Source organism: Cyanistes caeruleus, chromosome 1, assembly GCF_971803275.1.
Source record: "Cyanistes caeruleus chromosome 1, bCyaCae1.hap1.1, whole genome shotgun sequence".
Taxonomy (NCBI): domain Eukaryota; kingdom Metazoa; phylum Chordata; class Aves; order Passeriformes; family Paridae; genus Cyanistes; species Cyanistes caeruleus.
The window spans coordinates 101,701,137-101,719,207 of record NC_141701.1 but is presented as its reverse complement, the minus strand read 5'-3'; the positions used below and the strand labels follow the sequence as shown (position 1 = coordinate 101,719,207).

The 18,071-nt window shown below is 37.4% G+C and overlaps 1 protein-coding gene across 8 annotated transcripts in view; it reads left to right on the top strand.

Moving 5' to 3' along the window:
* TPK1 (thiamin pyrophosphokinase 1) overlaps positions 1-18,071 on the top strand; it is a 303,147-nt gene that overhangs the window by 51,075 nt on the left and 234,001 nt on the right. For 7 of the 8 annotated variants that reach the window (XM_086845520.1, XM_086845498.1, XM_086845538.1 and 4 more), the window contains one exon: positions 13,418-13,492. In XM_086845520.1, the coding sequence (XP_086701646.1) occupies positions 13,418-13,492 (75 nt within the window). Of the gene's footprint in view, positions 1-13,417; positions 13,493-17,516; positions 17,687-18,071 lie in introns of all 8 variants that reach the window. The other variant, XM_086845509.1, reaches the window with a different exon arrangement.

The window sequence follows — 18,071 nt, the reverse complement described above, 5'->3', positions numbered from 1 at the left end:
TTATTCCCATGCAGAAAACCTTCAATTTCAGATGGACTGTCTGGTTTTGCCACAGTGGATTTTGGTGTAGTCTGAAGTTTACAATTTAGCTGGGAAGAAAACCCTGGGGACATAATTTCAGAGTCTTAACTTATTCACTAGAGGATGCTGCTTCTCATACAAATTGCTACAAATCTCTGTACTTAGTGAGGCCAACTGTGAAATGAGAATAATAATGCTTATGCACCTTTATAAAGTGATTTCAAATCTACAAATGGAAATTTAAGTTCAAAGCAGTATTATTATTAACCACATTTTCCAGATAGGGTAATGAAGAGGAGAGAAGTGTAGCTCCTTTTCTAAGTATCTTCTTCCCAAATGCACTAACCAGGGTGTATTTTCTGTGCTTCTCTGGATCTGATAAATAGCTGGTAAGAGTCCTTTACAGTTATGTTTAATCTGCATACATTATTCTTTTAGATATTCAGCATTATTTCCTCTATATCTTAACCCAAATGTTTTTTTAACACATGAAACAGTACTCATCGGGATAGAAATCATTTAAGTTTCCTTAAAAACTTTTATTTTAAGAGAGTGCCTCTAGACTGACTATTATATGATTATCAGTTCTATAAATTGAATTCATCTGTTAGCCCATGAAGCAGGTGGGGAAAGCCAAGGATTTCCTCATGCAGTTATATTACCAAAGTCATTAGATTAAGAAATAGTAATAAACTATGTTTCAATCACCCTTAAAGGTTTAAGTCTTTAGGATTTGCATTTTTAAGGGTAATTCCTTTGCTGCAAAGTCCAGAAAACCACCTTAAATATATGAAAGCTAATGGTGAGACTGTATGTGGGACTTTTTTCACAGTGAAAATGGCAACATTCAAATGATTTTAAAATCTGTCCAGTACTGTGAGGCTCAAGCCTTTGAAGCACAGTAATCAGTTGTCTGTTAAATTTTCATTTCTGGCTGAAAGTACCCATATGGCTCAGGCTGCACTAGGATTTTCTGACTGTTGGGTGCTCCCTAGAGCACTGATTTTGCAGAGGTTATGGTAAAAGACCTAAGTACTGTTAAAAAGGAAATAAACATGTCATTCTTCTGGAATGGATAATGTAGCTTTAAGGTTTAAATCTAAGCCTGCCCTACAGTGCACTTTTGCTGGATTTTTTGGACTATGTCACTGGTGTCTCAGGCTGGGTGTGCTGAACGCTAAGGATGTTTTTAAAGGGCAGTCTTAAATGGTGAGGTGTTGATACCTCTTTCTTTGTATCATTCTGCTTGAAGTAGAGGATGTGTGAACAGCTGTGCACACTCAGAAGTCAAAGAGACTTTTAAAAAAAGACATTAAAAGAAGCTGGAGAGAAAGAGTTCTCTGCAAACATTTTGGAGGATCACACAGAGCTATGGTGGATTTGGACGGACTAGCAGTGTAAGCACTAGAATATGCTTTGAGGTCCACTTTAAATAGTCAAATAAACCACATGACTTCAGGATGAAATTACTTTATGATGGTCTTTATATTCACTTCAGGAGAAGTAAAACAATACAATGTTGTATATAAGGAACTTAAATTAGGTCTTGGTAAGAGATACTGCTTATTTAAAAAGAGATGTTCACAAAGACAGTCATCATACTTTTCTATTGTATAGATTTATGGTTTTGAAATGGTTATGCCCCATAACTCTTAATTAAGCTTGACAGTTTTAGCATTGAAATTGAAGTGGTTGGTCAGAAAGACAGTCTGCAAACAAGAGCCTCTCTTAATGGTCCCAGAGCTTGTGTTTGTTTACAGGCTTTACTGTTTTGTGAGGAAAAGGAAGAAAGTAACAGTTCTCCTTAATTATACATCATGTGCAGCATGTCAAAACAAGGGACAATAAACAAGCACAAGTTACTTACAATAAAAGCCATTATCATAGACTTTGTGTAGTGACTAAACCTACCAAACTTTACTGATGTGACAGGTATCTTATAGGAGCAGTTTGTCATAGAGATTTGGAGGGTGTGCTTGAGTGTGTAGTCTATTTACAGGCATGACCTTCTTTTTTGTGAGCTGACCTTTGCTGGATATGGTGTCTTGTTCTGCCAGACTACAGTGATCCCAGTAATGCTATCACACCATTTACTTGCAAATGTCTTTTCCAATCATGTTTAAAAGTTATATGAACAATCAGCAGCTCTCATTGCAAAATTTTCAACATTGGGTAATTATTTTATACCTGTGAAAGAACCATAAATATTCTGGTAGTGTTCTCTATTTGTTTCTTTATCACCCCCTAGTTTTATTCCAGGTGTCGGTCAGTTCCTGGTTTAAGTAAGCTTATTGTAGCTATTCAGTCCACAGAACTTTGATTTTAGGTCTTATTTTTCTGCCAGATGCAACACAATGACATATTACGGAATAAAATGTTAAGAGGAACTTCATCCAGGTTACATAAAAATTCCTTACCTGACTGATAATGTAATGCAATTTTCATTGCCTTTGTGGTTTTTATATTTCTTTTTGTTTATTTTACCTTGTTTTCTCCAAGTGTAGATTTATCTATTTATAAAATATATACAGGTAGGTCTTAAAAATGTTTTGTTAAAAAAATAAGCCAGTGGTGGATGTAAAGTTATAGAATGTCCTAAAACAGGCAGCAAAACTGAGCTGCCATCACCAAGTAAAAAAAACTAAAAAACCTCTAGAAAAAATAAAATGCAGCTCATGAAATCAGAAGACATAATTTTAGGACTGAATTGTTTGTGAAGGCTGGGAAATTAAAGTCATTTTCTTTCCTTCTATATCTGTTAAATACTCTTTTTGTAATGTAAGAAAAGGTTCCCCTCCTCATCATTCTCATCATTCTTTGCCAGAATCTTACTCCAGAGGCCCAAACACCCTTCCACTGCCACCACTGCTTGTGTGGGCTGTTGTTATGACCACCTGGAAAGTCCTCTTTGCCTTTCTGAACCTTCTGGATGGCACTCTGGACCTTGCACCAGATCCATTCCCATCAAAGTGCAGAGGAATCTGCTTTGGGAAAATGGCAAGACTGAAAAGGTGGTGTGGACACAAACGTCCTCTCTGGCACACAGCCCAAAGGGGTTTGGGTCTTGCAGAACCAGCTGTCTTAGCATGGATTTTCATGAAAGCGTATGATGTGAAATCCTGGCAGTTGGAGTTTACACATCAGTCTCATCCATTATATCTGAGGAGTAAATGATTCATGTTACAGAGGTCACAATTTGCTCAACTTTTTTAAACTCAGTGAACTTAGTAAACATGAAATCCAACCATCTCCAAAGTCCATCATAGCCTGGTTGAATGCTTTATGCTTTTAAAAAAGTGCTTAATTAGTACACATGAGTTCAGGACACTAAAAGATACTGTATTTCATTGGGATGGCTGAACAGAGGTAGGGAAAGAAAAGCCTGTAATTGTCCACACTGGAGTTTGGCCAGAAGCCATCTGTGATTTGTAATGTGTCTTATAAGAAAAAGCTGAGAAGTGGAAAGGAACTCTTGTCTTTTCGTATCAATCCATTTGCTGAACAGGAGTATGATCTTCCTACGGTCACATAATGCCTATTTTCCTCTTTCTGAAAATGGGATGTTACTGTGTGACCTCACAACATTATACTGGAGTTTAGCCCCTGGTCTATTCAGCACGCAGGACTTTTAATGATGGTGCACTTGTCCTGACCATGGTAGTGGGACTGTATATACAGGGCAGAGGGAGAAATTGTATACAATCCATCAGCGTAAATGTACTAAGGAGGAATCAAGCTGAGTTTGGCAGTGGGAACACCATGAGAGGTGGGAAGAATGAAGCATCTAAAATTCTGCTCTGACGGATTTGGACATTATATGCTGTGTTGCAGGAAGTTATTCTCTCCTTTTATTACTGCTGGTGCCAAGTCTTCTGAAGATAATTAGAAAAACACTCTTGCCTGAAAATTATCCTTCAAAACCAGAGGTTACACTTTTCTCTGAAAGCATGTCACATTAGGAAGGAGGAAACAGTGGATATAATCCAGCAATACTGTGGTGAAGTAATTGGAAAATGTATTCTGAGTAGGAAAGAGATGTTTGAATAAGTTGTAGTACAAACTGTTCAGGCCAGTGGACTGCAGAATCAGACTTTGACAGGCTACTCCTGTTTAACTGTTTTATGAAAATAATTCCATCAATATATTTAATTTTGTAGCAGGGAGGGAAGAATCTACTTCCCCAAGAATAATGTCATGTCTGGGGAGGAGAGCATTGTCTTGACTGAATTTGGATGTGAATTCCCTCTGATAGAGAGGGAACCTGAACATGGTTCATCAGCCTCCTGAGGGCACTCACTAATTTTATCCATGCTGGTAAAAGTTATAGCTCCTTCCCAGTTTTTAAAAACAAGATAGCTGACATTGTGAAGCAGGATCTAATAGGTATGCTCCAAAAACAACTACTTGAAACATGTGCTTCAAATGAGATCAGTAGAGAAATGTCTCGTTGGTGGATAGGGATGGTGTTTTGACATCAAAGGAGGCATGAAGTTCTGTCAGCCTCTTAAGGTGCATCTTGGTGCAAATAGAATTCAGACTTTTATGTGCAATAGGAGATGTTAGTGCCAGGAACTGAAGTGTCAGTGAAGTGCTTGGCAGCAGCAAGCAGGAGTTTTAAATGCTGTGCAGTCAGGCACTTTTTTGTTCCCATGGTTCTTACTCTTTGGTCAGTACTCCAATATGTGAATCATTAAATACATATTACAATTTGTTAATCCTGTAGAAAATATCCAAATACATCTGTTGACCGTAGAAGTGGCACTGTACTGTTTGTTGAGCTGAATGTTTGCTGAGGGGGTTGTGCTTCGTACCTATCTGCCTAGTGAGACTGCTGACATCTCCCTGCTCTGCCTTGTGATTCCTTGAAGTCACCTTGCCCTTGCTCTGTGCAGATTGGGCCGATGATATCGACAGCCAGGGGAGCTCGTATGCCTGGTTGTCTCCTTGGAAATAGAGACATCCCAGATAACAAGTATTGTTAGTGTGATGTATTCAGATGGTGCTGATACTGTGTTTTTAAAATGCATGGGGGGTATTGTATTAGACCTGGATATTACACAGTGAGAAAGTGAGCACCTATCTTTGATTTTCTTTTAAGGTTGGAATTTCCTTGAATAGTAAGAGTCGTTCAGTTTTTTCCAAGATTTGCTTTTATTTCACTTTGATGCAGATTTAAGCTCCAATCTAATGCTCTGTGCCTAGAAGTTTTAAACACTAAAGTAAATTTTACCATAACACTATCAATATTTTTATAGCAAGACTGTATGTCTCATTTTTTTCTCTTAAGGTCTTCCAAGTGGTATCAAACTTAGAAGGTGTAAAATGAGTACTGTTTCAGATGATGACTTGCCTGTGAATAATGAAGTAAAACATTTAGTTGTTTTTTTTTTTTTATTGTGTAGTTGCAGTAGTTTATTATGTAGTATGCAGATGCACTTTTAAAGTTTACCTTAAAAGTGAAACTTGTGTCAGATTCTGCAGCCTTGGGGACTAGTCTTCCCATTCTGCACAAAATTGTCTCCTCCTGCTATTTCACTTCCTATTTATCACTTCAGCCTCATTTGGCTATTTTTTCCATTCCACGGGATAAAACATATCTGATTAATATTGTAGACCACTAGTTGTCTGTGCCTATATCAGAAATCTCTCTTTTTTGGATTGTTGACAATTTGAGTCCAATCTTGTAAACTGTAAGAGTGTAAGTGAACAGGCAACAGCATCTCAGCTAAACAAACCACTGCTGCTTCCAGTTAATTCTGACCTTTGATGTGCTTGGGTGGAAATGAAAGTCCAATTTGCACAAAGTGCAGGATGATGGGGATGGTCTGGCCACATCTCTGGAGACAAGCAGCAAGGGTGTGAGGTAAATCAAGCCAAAGGCCTTGCAGTGGCAAATGGTGCATCTGGCAGTGTATGTCTCAAAGAGCTTGTTTTATGGTTTATGTACATTGCTGCCCCCCCAAAGTGACTGGTTACTCCACTGTGTTTATTTTCAAATGAGAGTTGGTAATGGGACACAATCATCATTTCCATGTGTATAATAGTAAGAAATGTGGTTATGATTTCTATTTAAATAGTCAGTTCTCATGATTCAGTTGAGTTCTGTGCTGCCCTGGAGAGCTGAATCCTGCCATGAAGTTTCTTTGTGATGCTGGACAAGTTATCTAAAACTGAAGATTCACCACTGGGAATTGTGTGGCCTTATTCTGCTTGACCAGACTGAGATGTTTGACACATAAAGGGCAGAAGTCCCAAGCACTCAGAAATGTAGCTATAGACTGTAGGATTTAGTATGAAAAGAAGTGTCCCATCACACACTGAGATCAGAAATGAAGCTCTCACATTCTCCAGAGAAGCATCAGCATTAATTGACAAATTTCATTGCAAGGCATGGCACCCTTCTAGGCACAGTGGTTGATGATGTGGGTAGATTATCCCATGTGTATGGCTATGTTCGTAACTTATTGTGAGAAATTAGTTGGTTTGAATTCATCCACATAAATTCTTGTGGAGGGTTCTCCAGAGGGTAACACATTGCAGCTTTTCAATAAGACTGTTTGCACAAATCTCCTTTTCATCCTACTCTTCTTGCTGGAATTTGCCTGGAGAATTAAGAGCTGCAAAATATTAAAAATCATTAGAATTTACATGAAAAAATTAACACTAAAATGCATTGGCAGGGGATAACAGTGCCTTTCACAAGAATCAGTTGGGTATGCATATTTGATTTATTCATTCAATAAGTTTGAGAGCATGTTTGTAAGGTCTGAGATCCTTTTGAATAATTTGTGCTGGTTTATTTTTGGAGTTGTCACTGTTACAAGGAAAATTAAATGGCTTGTTTGGTGGCTTGGGATTCAGTGTGGAAAAAAGCAGCTACACAATGTTTTATAAGCAGTGGCTATAATTAATACAATAGCCTAAGCTTAACTGTTTCTCTGAATTAAAGCTGACAACTACCTTTTCAGCAAGAACACAGATGGAGGAAGTAGATTTTACTAACTTGAAGTTTTTCCTTTTTCAGAGTAGTAGTTCTTCAGGGGTTGTGAAACTTCTAAAATGTGAAATGTTTATATTTTAGAGTGTTGATTTGGTCTGCATAATGACCTTATAAAATGATCCTTTTTTATATTCCTTGGTATCACAGCAGAGCACTGTGTTTCCCGATGAAAGGAAGCATTGTTGGGGAAGTCTTGCTTCAAGAAAGAGAACAGCAGAATGAGGAGTGTTTTTATAAGAGTATAAGGTGCACTATTTGTTCTGTTCAAAGGGAGCTTTTAGCCTGAAAGATAACCTTAGAAAGTAGCATCTTAGGATTTGATGTTAAGTGCTTTTTCAGGAATTTATAATGTTACAAGTTTTAAGTCCCCTTCATACCTTCCCTATATGATAGAAAAAAGGATCAGATTGTCTCTAAAGTATAAAAATCAAAAGTTTAGAGCCAAATTTTGATCAGTATAAAATTACAAAAGTGTCATCTAAGTTAAACTGATCTTGTGGCATAATTGGTAAAGGCATTGTCTATGAAATATAAATAAAAATTCAAAAGTCAAAAGCCATGTGGCTATTGGCATATTTACATTAGCATTTTGCTTTGGATCGAGAATATAATTTTGAAGCAATTTTCATGATCCTGCCTGCTTGCTATGATTTGCTTTACATTGCAAGGTGGTTTTGGAATATTTAAACTAATTTCCTTTTGGAGAAAAATGTGCTGCAGGAGTGTACATAACACACTATTGCTAGTGGGTCTACAAAACCAGACTAGATTTAACCTGAAATAGCCTCCCTTTCTCCCTTTCTCCCATTCTCCCTTTCTCCCATTCTCCCTTTCTCCCAAAGCATGTGTAATGTGAATATCATACCTTCAGCACCAACAATTTTTCTTTACAGACTGATTTTATTCTGCCATGCTACTTGCTAAGAAAGATCTACATAGTGCTCATAGTGAGCTGCCAAAGACATTAATTGATAAAATCAGAATCTTGTCTTGTGAATCAGAAATCAGCTTTCAAGAAGTGCTGTGTCAGCAAGTAAATTAGGAATTGTATGTGTGTAGCAGGTAGGAAACTACAGGTGGAGTGTTTCAATGTCTAAAAAAAACAAAAAGCAAATAACCATAATGAAGAAACCCTTTCAGGAAATGGGGAATGTTCCTTACTCTGACAGACCCATTCCCCCTTAGTTTCGGGTCTGATCAGTCATTTAGTTAATTCTTAAAGGAGAGGCTGTTCCATTTGAGTATGTTTGGGAAATGGATGGTAGCTCTTGAAAAAAGCCCTGAGTGAAACAGTCCATTTCAATATGAAAAGTATCAATTTTGGATTTAACACTTGGAGACAGGTGCTTGCTTGGCAGAAAAATGGTGTAGATTTGACGCTGATCCCCCAAACTCCTTTGTTTTAGTTTGAAAACCTCAAGTTGCCACAGTAATCTTGCTCTGGTGATCTGTAGCAATAGCCAGATCAATTGTCATTGTGGTTTTCTTATGTTTGCTGGTTTTCATGAACTGCTTTCTTTCAGGTTTATTATTATAGATTTACAGTAAATCTAACTTATGTGGAATTCGTAGAATCACAATTTTGATGTTAATTCTTGTGCAGCTGAAGAAACTTCAACTGCCCAAAGAGCTGGCTCAGCCTGTTGCTGTTCTGTCTTATCCGTCAGTTTTGAAATTGTGAAAACCACAGCCTTGTCCCTTCCTACAGACTCTGACATTTAAGTAGGCAGTGACTGTTCATTTAAAATTAATCTGAGGGGTAGGAATTTTCTGAGTAAATTATGGCACTGGAAACCAAAATTCTTTTTTTTTTAATGGGTTTTGTTTGGGGTATTGTTTTGTTGGGGGGTTTTGTTTGGGGTTTTTGTGGGGTTTTTTGTTTGTTTTGGTTTGGGTTTTTGTTTGGTTTTGCTGTCATGGAATATTTATATATATCATGGTGTATCTGTAGACTGATGTGAGAGCAGAAACATAAGCAGGAAGAAATTTTCAGTGAGATAATTTAGAGCGCTTTCTCTCAGAAGCTGTTGTATATTTGGACATCCACCTATATGATCAGGAACTTGTGTAACTGCAGTGGTTTTTAATGGATCTTGATTAGTATCTTGGGTACATAGATGTATTTCTATCCATACAGAAATTTTCTGGAAACTTGTAACCAGCTTCCAGCTTGCAGCTCTGCCCCTGTACTACCTGTTTCCTTCCTACTTCTTCCTCTGAACTGAACCTGCTTCTTTGTTGATGTTTGATATATCACTGGAAACAAAAAGAATGGCCCCTCTTCAGGCAAACAGTAAAACGCAAATACCAAAAAAATAAATCCAAAACATTAATTGTTTAGCTGAAGCCATTTTCTGTGGCTGAAACTATGAATTTGAAGTCATACTTTGTCAGCACCTTGAGGCATGCCTTTATCTTAGCACAGTGTGTCCCCCCCATTGTGTATTACTACTTGCATCATGTCAGAAAGTCTGGGGATAGCAGTGATCTTTCCCAAAGGCCTTCTTGTTTTGAAGCATTGAAAGTTTTTTCCCTGCCTCAGAAAATTCAATACCAAGATCCTCACAGTATGCAGAAAAATTCCTAGTGATATGATTCTAACACTGAAAGGAAGCAAAGTGGCATATATTATTTTATTGGCTACCAGAGAAAAGGTTGTCTTTAAAAATATATGTGCCTTTTACATATGCTTTGTGACAGACATACAGCCTGAAGACTGGCACATGGCAAAGGGAAATCAATAAAAAATGCATAATGATATTATAAATATTTATAAAATAGCTAGAGGAATATAATATGACAGGGAGAAGCCAAGAAGGCTTTCAGAATAGCAAATCTGTACTCTAAAATATATTGGAATTGTTCTGAGTGAGTTACAGTGTGGTAAAAAGTCATTGCATAGGCAGTGCATAGGCTATCAGGGATGTTCACAACTCTTTTATCAAAAGTTCTTTTAAAAGCAACCATGAGAAGTTTCATCAAAAAGTTCAGCTAAATAATTGTGGAAAGAAGAAAAAGAAAATATTTTTCAGGAAGCATGAATTGATGGTGCCAGTGTAGAAACTTGTAGGCATTGTTTGATTGATTGATTGATTGATAACTTAGGAAAGCTTTCCAACGGGAATAAAAGTGATCCAGCTTTATTCAAAGACTAGGAATTTTCCAAGTCTGCTAGAAGATCTTTTAACTATATTTTTTTATATAACTACCTGTTCACATAGTTGTGCACATGTTCATACTTAGAGAGTAAGTGCTGTCTGTAAGACTGCAAGGTTTATAAGCATCAAGTAGAGAAGCAAGACAGGGGAAGAATTAGGTTCCTTAAATGCAAGTAAAAATTTCCTATAGTCATCCTCCTTTCCTGTAGGCTTGTACGTCATAGTCCTTCTACATGGCTAATTCTTCTACAGGAGGACTTTGACTGTGAGACTTGACTCCATTTTTTCTCTGTGTTGATGTAAATATCAAGAATAAGCTGGAGGTTTTGTAGAGAGCAATTTATTCTTTTCTGCTTTTGCTGCAGATGGTTGAATTTTCTCAGCCTGCAAGAGCTGCAAAAGTACACAGTGAAAGAGAAAATTATACTAAAAATGGAAGAAACTATGCAAGAGAGAAACTTGTTCTGCCTTTAGCAAATGGCTCACAAAAGTTTCTTCAGTGGAGACATCCATATCTGGGGATATTGCTGCTGATTTCTTGCTTACAGAAACCTCTTTCCCATTAGTCCAAACAGAGCACAATGTCAGTAATGGTTGGGTCAGGATGCTAATTATCTTTGTGAAAAATAGGTGGGCAGATAGTCCAGGAGATAGATGTTTCCTAATTTGATAAGGGCTTTTAAAGATAAATGGCCTTGAAGTAGATTTGTTTTCAAGTGAATAGCCGGTAGAGTGCTCGGACCAGAGGCACAGTGAGCTCTCATCAGTTTTTCTCAGAGTGATGAATGTTGTGTATTCTGTCTGTTGACATGGTCTTTGCCATCAGATGTCCCAATTTATTAATAGTTTTTAGGGCAATGGTTGTAAATTATTGCAGCCCAATTTTATTACTGTTTTACATCTACTGAGGACTGAGCCTTGTGTGCAGCTTTATATTAACTCAGCAGGCACCATTAAAATATTGACATTTAGGCTCATTTTGGCAGCATTAATCATAGCATTTTATCATGCCTTAATTGTATGAAATGACTGGTTTGAAATTACTGGAGTGTTCACTTCTCTAAAAGCAGGTGAAACAATAATTTCCATTTCTCTACTTTTTCAACCCATAACTGCACTTTAAAAAACCCAAACAAGCCTAAACACATAACCCCCCCGTCTCCTAACTGTGTGTGCTGTGGGTATCTACTTCTTGGCTTCTTTGCAGCAGCTGAACATGTGAGACCCAGCACCTCTTATGAGGCTCACTGGAAGCTCTTGGAAGTGTCACCTCTGAAAATCAGCCTCTGAATTCTCAGTGTGGATACCTACAGGCAGGTCTTGACTTCAAAAATGGACCCTAATATATATAATAAGAGTACTCCTGATGTTTTAATATGCTGAAGTGGCTTAAGAGTTTAAAAGAGGCACAGAAATGCCTTTTGTGATTCACCAGCAAGAAAATGCTCACAGCACCCATGGCTGCTTGTATTATTGTACCAGTAAAAGAATCTGTGATATTTGCTGGCTCTTTTCAGTGGAGGGCATCACTAGATGATTATGTTTAATAAAAGGAGTTGGCAGCCTTTCTCACTTAACAATCATTAGAAGATCTGCTGCTGAGGTCCCATTTTGTGAGGCAGCTGGAAATTGGCACTTAGTTTGAATGTATTGTTTTCTACCTTTCTCTGAAAGTTCAAGGGCAAGGCAAAACTGTTCAGACTACACAAAGAAAAAACTTTTTCTCACTTTCCTTTGTTTACTTGGTCTTTCCACCACTCCCTTTTTCCCTATGAAAATTTATTCTCCTATATATGCATGAATTAAATTGAAGTGAAGACAATGTTAACAAAGATGAAAGGAGAAGACTTGAGGGAAGATATTTGAAAGCACCAGGCAGAAGATAGCCATATAATCATGACTTTTTACTGGAGTAAAAACCATCTAGGTCTTCATTTATGTTTCTCTTTATACTTATGAGGAAAGACAATCCAGTTGCTTCTGTTATAGAAAACTGAGGCATCAAATGGGTCAGTGGGGAGGGAAACCCTAAATCACTCAAAAGGAAAGGTGCAGAAGATGTTGAATAGTGGTATCCCAGTGTGCTAAATTTAATTCTCCTAATCATGCATTTAATTAATTATTAAAGATTGCCCCTCCCAACTCCCATCCCTAAATGTTCTCTCAACTTCAGCACTTTGTCCAGCTGTATTTTCCTTGATAACATGATATGGCTTAAGCCACAGGCTTCTACCGTAGCCTGCTGCTTCTTGCTATTCTGGATCTTCTCAAAAAACTTTATAGTGACAGAGGTTTTCTTTTTTCAGTTACAGTGGCTTCATATGACCAAATAATATTCATTAACTTGATTGCCTAAGGATATCAAGCTCCAGGGGAAACTTGTATTCCTATATGATTGGCAAGATAATTAGGAAGTGAAATAATGCAAATCCCACTGCAGGCAGCTGTCAAAGATTTACCTATTTATTCTTTGAATTCAAAGTGTGTCATATCATACATCCTTTTATGCTTTTAAGGCTTTTCTAACGGTAGGTTTATTATCGACCTTCACCGTGCACATTTTGCAGGGGCAGGAGGAGGCTTTATGAGCTCAGTCAAGTTGGGCTGGTAAATCCACTGAGATTTTTAGTCTGCAGTATCACCTAGATAACTCAGGCTAAAGTACACTTTTGCTTTTACTAGCTTTTGATTTTAAGCTCCTGGGTCATGGTGTTTAATTCTTTATTTTTAAAGTATCTACCAATATTAGAGCTTCTACATGATATGAAAACACAGGCACAGAAGCCACTGATGGCAGCAAGAGTTCTGCATCCTTCAGGAGGGTGGAATATTGGATTTAGGTTAGAGACATCTTTTATATAGTCTCCTCCAGCCTTCCCCATTAGCAGAGACCAGGGTGAAGCTCATATTAGTAATTGCTGCATCCAGGCAGCAGTAGCAAGTGGGAGATTAAATGAGAGAGCTGTATAGATGTGGGGTCCTGTTGAGGATGGCCTTCAGTAAGTAAAAGTCACTCATAAATTAAACATTTAGCAAAACCCTACCAAGTAAAATGTATCTTACGAAGTTCTGACAGTTTCTCAATCTGACAGTGGTAAAACCTGAGAAGCAAGGAAATTGGTGGAGTTACTCTGATGTGGTTGGACTAAAATTAATCTGGCAAAAATATTTTTTTTAAAAAAAGGACAAGAAAGAAAATCCATATTCTTGCTAATGAGAACCAACATTTATCTTACAGGGAACCTGAAGTTTTGCCTTCTGATTCTGAACCAGCCTTTCAACAAAGATCATTTTCATTGTCTCTGGAGCAGAGGTAATAATAACTTATATATATCTTCATTTGCTTATTTTCTTAGCTGTCACCCAGCTAGTGTACTTCATGTCTGTTGAATTGCAGGGTTGCAGTTTCCTCTTTACTAGAGCAACCTTCTGGTGAGGCTATGAATTGGCAGAGTATGTCCCTTGTTGCTGAATGCAGCAAATGAGCTGATTATGCAAATTCTGCATCCCTGCATTGCACACGTCAGTGGGAACTTTGTGCACTGATCTGTGTAAGACTGTAGCTTTTCAGAGGCTTCTTAGGAATGATCATTGTTTTGCTGACAAAGTGTAGCAGATCAATGGTGCATTTAAGAGTTTGGAAGTGAGCATTTCTTTAAAGGTCATCAGTGAAATGTGTTAAATTTAATCAAAATAAAATGAACTGTGTAGATATTGAGTTGTGAAAGTGGTGGGGAATTTGCGTGCTCGTTAGAAATATGCAAATCAGATTTCACTACCCCTTCATTAAATATGCACAGTGCTAATCATCATCTCTGGTATGATAGCTTCAGATTTACTGACATTTTGTGGAGATATGTAAATCTTTACAAGCTTGGAGCTATTAATTCCTCCATGCAGGAACATAGCCCTTCAGAAGCTTTCTGAAAAGCCACAGGAACTGTCTCTAACTTATTCCCAGGATGGGAATCTTGCAGAGAGATTCTTCTTAACTGACTGGAGCTGATAGAGCTATTTGGTTGCACCATAGGCATAAGGACTGGCAGGGGGTAGCTGTACAGTTAAGAGGAATTGAAATAAGGGATGAAGTGAGCAGGATGTATTCATAGCACTTAATTCCAGTAAACCCAAATTAGGTACCCATATAGCCAGAGGAGCGATAAAAAAAGGAAGAGAGTTGTACAAGATTATTCAAAACTTCTGAGCAAACAGACTCACTTTTATTTTCATTTCCATGTGCTCAGTGGAAGGGCTGTCCAGTTATTTTACAGATGTGATTCTACATATTTTTTCAATTAAAAAGATACACTGAAACACCTGATTTGTATCAGAGAAAGAAACAAGGTGAAGCATTTGATCTTATTTTTTTGTCCCACCTTTCCTGTTTTCAGGATTGGGGTTAAAAAAAGAGACAGTAAACCAGACATGCATAATTTCTGAATGGCAGTATTTAGTACTTATATACATGCAAGGTCTTATAGTACCTTGCATGTGTTGCTTTTGTGCTGTATTTTGTTGATCAGACTATTTTTTTTTTTTTTTGTCAAACCTTGGGGCATAGAGTGCTTCTTATTGTAACACTAATGAGCCTTTAAGCTGTAGTGCTTCTGTAAAGGGTTGAAATAAGAAGCTGAATAAAACCAAGTAGGCCAAAGACTCTCTTATACAAAGCTACCTCAGTGGGTTCCTGTTCTCTGAGCATGTGTTGAACGTGATCACTAGTGCTTTAAATAGTTTTCCAAAGAGTTTGTGGGAGGAGAAGTCTTAATTAAGCTACTAAGACTTTTCCTGGTAGATTACTTTAAGAAATAGGTGGATCTTTTCTAAGTAAAATAACAGAAGGAGGTAGTTACTGTATGTTATGTAGTTACTAATGGTAAACATGAAATGTTTTTCTTCAAACATCTTAGCTTCAGCAAACTTTAGTGAATCCAGGACACAGTTTTGGTAATGCCTGGCTTACAGTGCTAGTGGACTACTTTAGTTGTCAGCAGTTTTCTGGATCCTGCTTCTGGGGGAGTGTTAGCACAGAGACTGTTACATGACTAGGAGAACCCGGGGGGGTTGGTGTGTGAACTGAAAGAAGTTCTGAAGGAATCATCCTTAGGAACAGTGCTTTATGACTTTATGATATCTCAAGCTTGTATATGCTTGAGATATCATAAAGGAGAAATAAGAAGGAAATAATAGGGCTGTTAATCCACAGACTATTGCCAGCTACACAAACTCAGGTGGAAAAGGAGAGAGAAACGCAAAGGAAAAATAAGATAAAATACTGTCCCACTTCTCTGAGTTGCAGGAATCTTGGGTTGTTGTGCTCAGTACAGAATGCTGAGATGTGTTATTTTCAAGTAGATTGTGTCTTATCAAAATAACTTCTTTCATTAGCCCTGTCAGTTTAGTGTCAAATAAAAAGTAGTGTGAAATGTGACACCATTGGTGGTGAAATGTCCTAAGTTTAAAAAAAAAAACAACAAAAAACCATCAATAAGTGGCTATTCTAGGCTAAAATTGTCCCAGGTGTAACTCCTCTTGACCTCAAGAAGAAGTGGTTGCAGCTAATTAACCTGTGTCTTATTACACACATTTATGAAATCTATTTTTACTGACATACTTTCAAAAGAACTATTTCAGTCAGTACAAGTTTGCATGAACTTCTTGTGCTTTGTGAAGGACATTGAAATCAGATTTCATCACTTCCAAGAGACTTATTTTCCCATTCTTACCAGACAAGCTGGATAAGTGACAGTAGTGAAGCAGTACAAGCTAAGGACTATATGATTTTAGTCTATTATATATCATCACTATATTGTATGATGATATTATATATCATTACTGTAATGAATGAGTCTAGAATTTGTTCACTTGATGTTTGATACACTCATGTGCATACATTAGTGCTGTTCTAAAAGCAGAATGGATGAAATGTTGGAGAAGGGGTAGTTTGCGAAAGCAGGATGAAGACTAATATGGCAGAAAACACTGGTTGTTGCCTGAAGGATTTATTGGGTTGCAGGTAATGAGAAGGGGAAAAACCAAATGGCAGGAGAAATTAAAGAGAATAGGTCAATAAAGGGGGATAGAAGGTAATGTGGAAAATATGTCAGAAGAGTGAGTGCCCTGCTTTTCTCAGAGCTGCACATTTTTGTCTGTGAGTTTTCTCTAAGGAAGACTGGATCCAGTAGACCTTTCCTTAACAACACTTTCATGCATCCTAAATTCCTGCTTATGCAAAGTTTCTAGCTCCTGGTTTGAATCCTGTTTAATAATTAAAAAAAAAAAAATTTTGAAAAAAATCCAGTTTGAATTAGTGTCTGGGACTACTTCTCAAGTGATTTCAAATGTAAATATCTCTTTCACAGAAATGACTGTGAGTTGAAAGTCTGAAGTTGTCTTTATGTTAAGTTTGAAAAGTTCAGAAGCCCAGGTTTTAGTGGCTGAAAAAAGAATGGGCTTTCTGGGAAAAATTTCCTATGATTTTCAAAGTTCCTATGATTTTGATTCTGCTTTTTAAAATCTCTTTAATCAGAAATGCAATGATTTACTTATGCCAAGAATTTCAGCTATGTCTAGTGATTGCAAGTGCTCTGATTTTTTGATATCTCCTTAGGGAAGAGGCAGAATTATTGCAGTGCTGAGAAATTACCTCAGTGAAAATTGTCTTAAGTTCAGGATCTGAAAATGGTTTCTTGTTTTTGAAAACATTACACCTACAAGTTACTTCAATGATCCAGAATTTCCTTATGTCCCTGTTTCATGATAGGACGCTGAGTGGCTGTATGCAGAGTACTTTCCACTCTTAAATGTTGACAATGACAGCTGTAAAGAACAAGGAGCTATGCTCTGGAAAATAAAATTATTATTTAAAAGGTCAGAGTGAAATGACAAAATTCTACAGCAATCTGATGAAGCTGTGCTTTATAGTAGGAGAATGTGTCCATGGGTATTTTTAGTTCTCATAATGGTTGTGATACACTGGCCACTGTGCCTTCCTCAAAAAGATTGTGATTTTTTTCCACAAATACACACTTTCCATGAAAGCTATTAATCAAACAAAACATGTTAAACAACTTTAAATATTAGCCATTGATACTACCAAATGTCCTTAGCCAATGTATTAGAATAAGCTACCAACATCCCTTTGGAACGGGCTGACTGAATCCTGACTTGTGGGAGCTGTGTTTAATGTTGGACAAGGCAATAGAAAGGAGACATCTATGAAACCTGGCTGAATGTCTGTCCTTCATGTGCACATCCCTAAATAGACTCTTCCATGGGCCAGTCTTTCCAGTGAAGGAACTTGGGTTCTAGTTCTGTCTTCTTACGCTGCTCTACAGACATGACCATCCACTTCATCCGCATAATAGATGGGTGTTCTATGACACCTTGAAGATCATGAAAATGGAGGAGCTCCAGAAAGAGGAATGTTGCTCACCCTGGGGACTCCAGCTCTATATTGTGGAGGGGATCTATGTATTGAGAAAGCATTCTTCTATGGCAGCAGTTAGTAAGTCAAATCCAAAATGTGTTAAATTGTCTTCATGTAAACGGTGTTTTCTTAGACTATTTATATTGTGATGACTTATCCATAAGCTGAGTTTTTTGCAATTTTCCATCTCTATGAATATCCATATTGCAACAGTCAGATCAGCTGTTGCATTCTAAATCTTATATTGAATGTCAGGCAACTTTCCTGTCAAGGCCAGCCTACTCTTTGATGAAAATGCTGATAATGAATGGCTGGTTAGCACCTAGAGGTGATTGTGTGTTACAAAATATCTCTCCTCACTTAATAATCAAATCAGAAAAAAATTTATTTGTATGACCGATTTCCAAGTCATCTGAATGCCACATGCTTCCATACATTTTATGTTCCATGTGCTTTTGTCTGC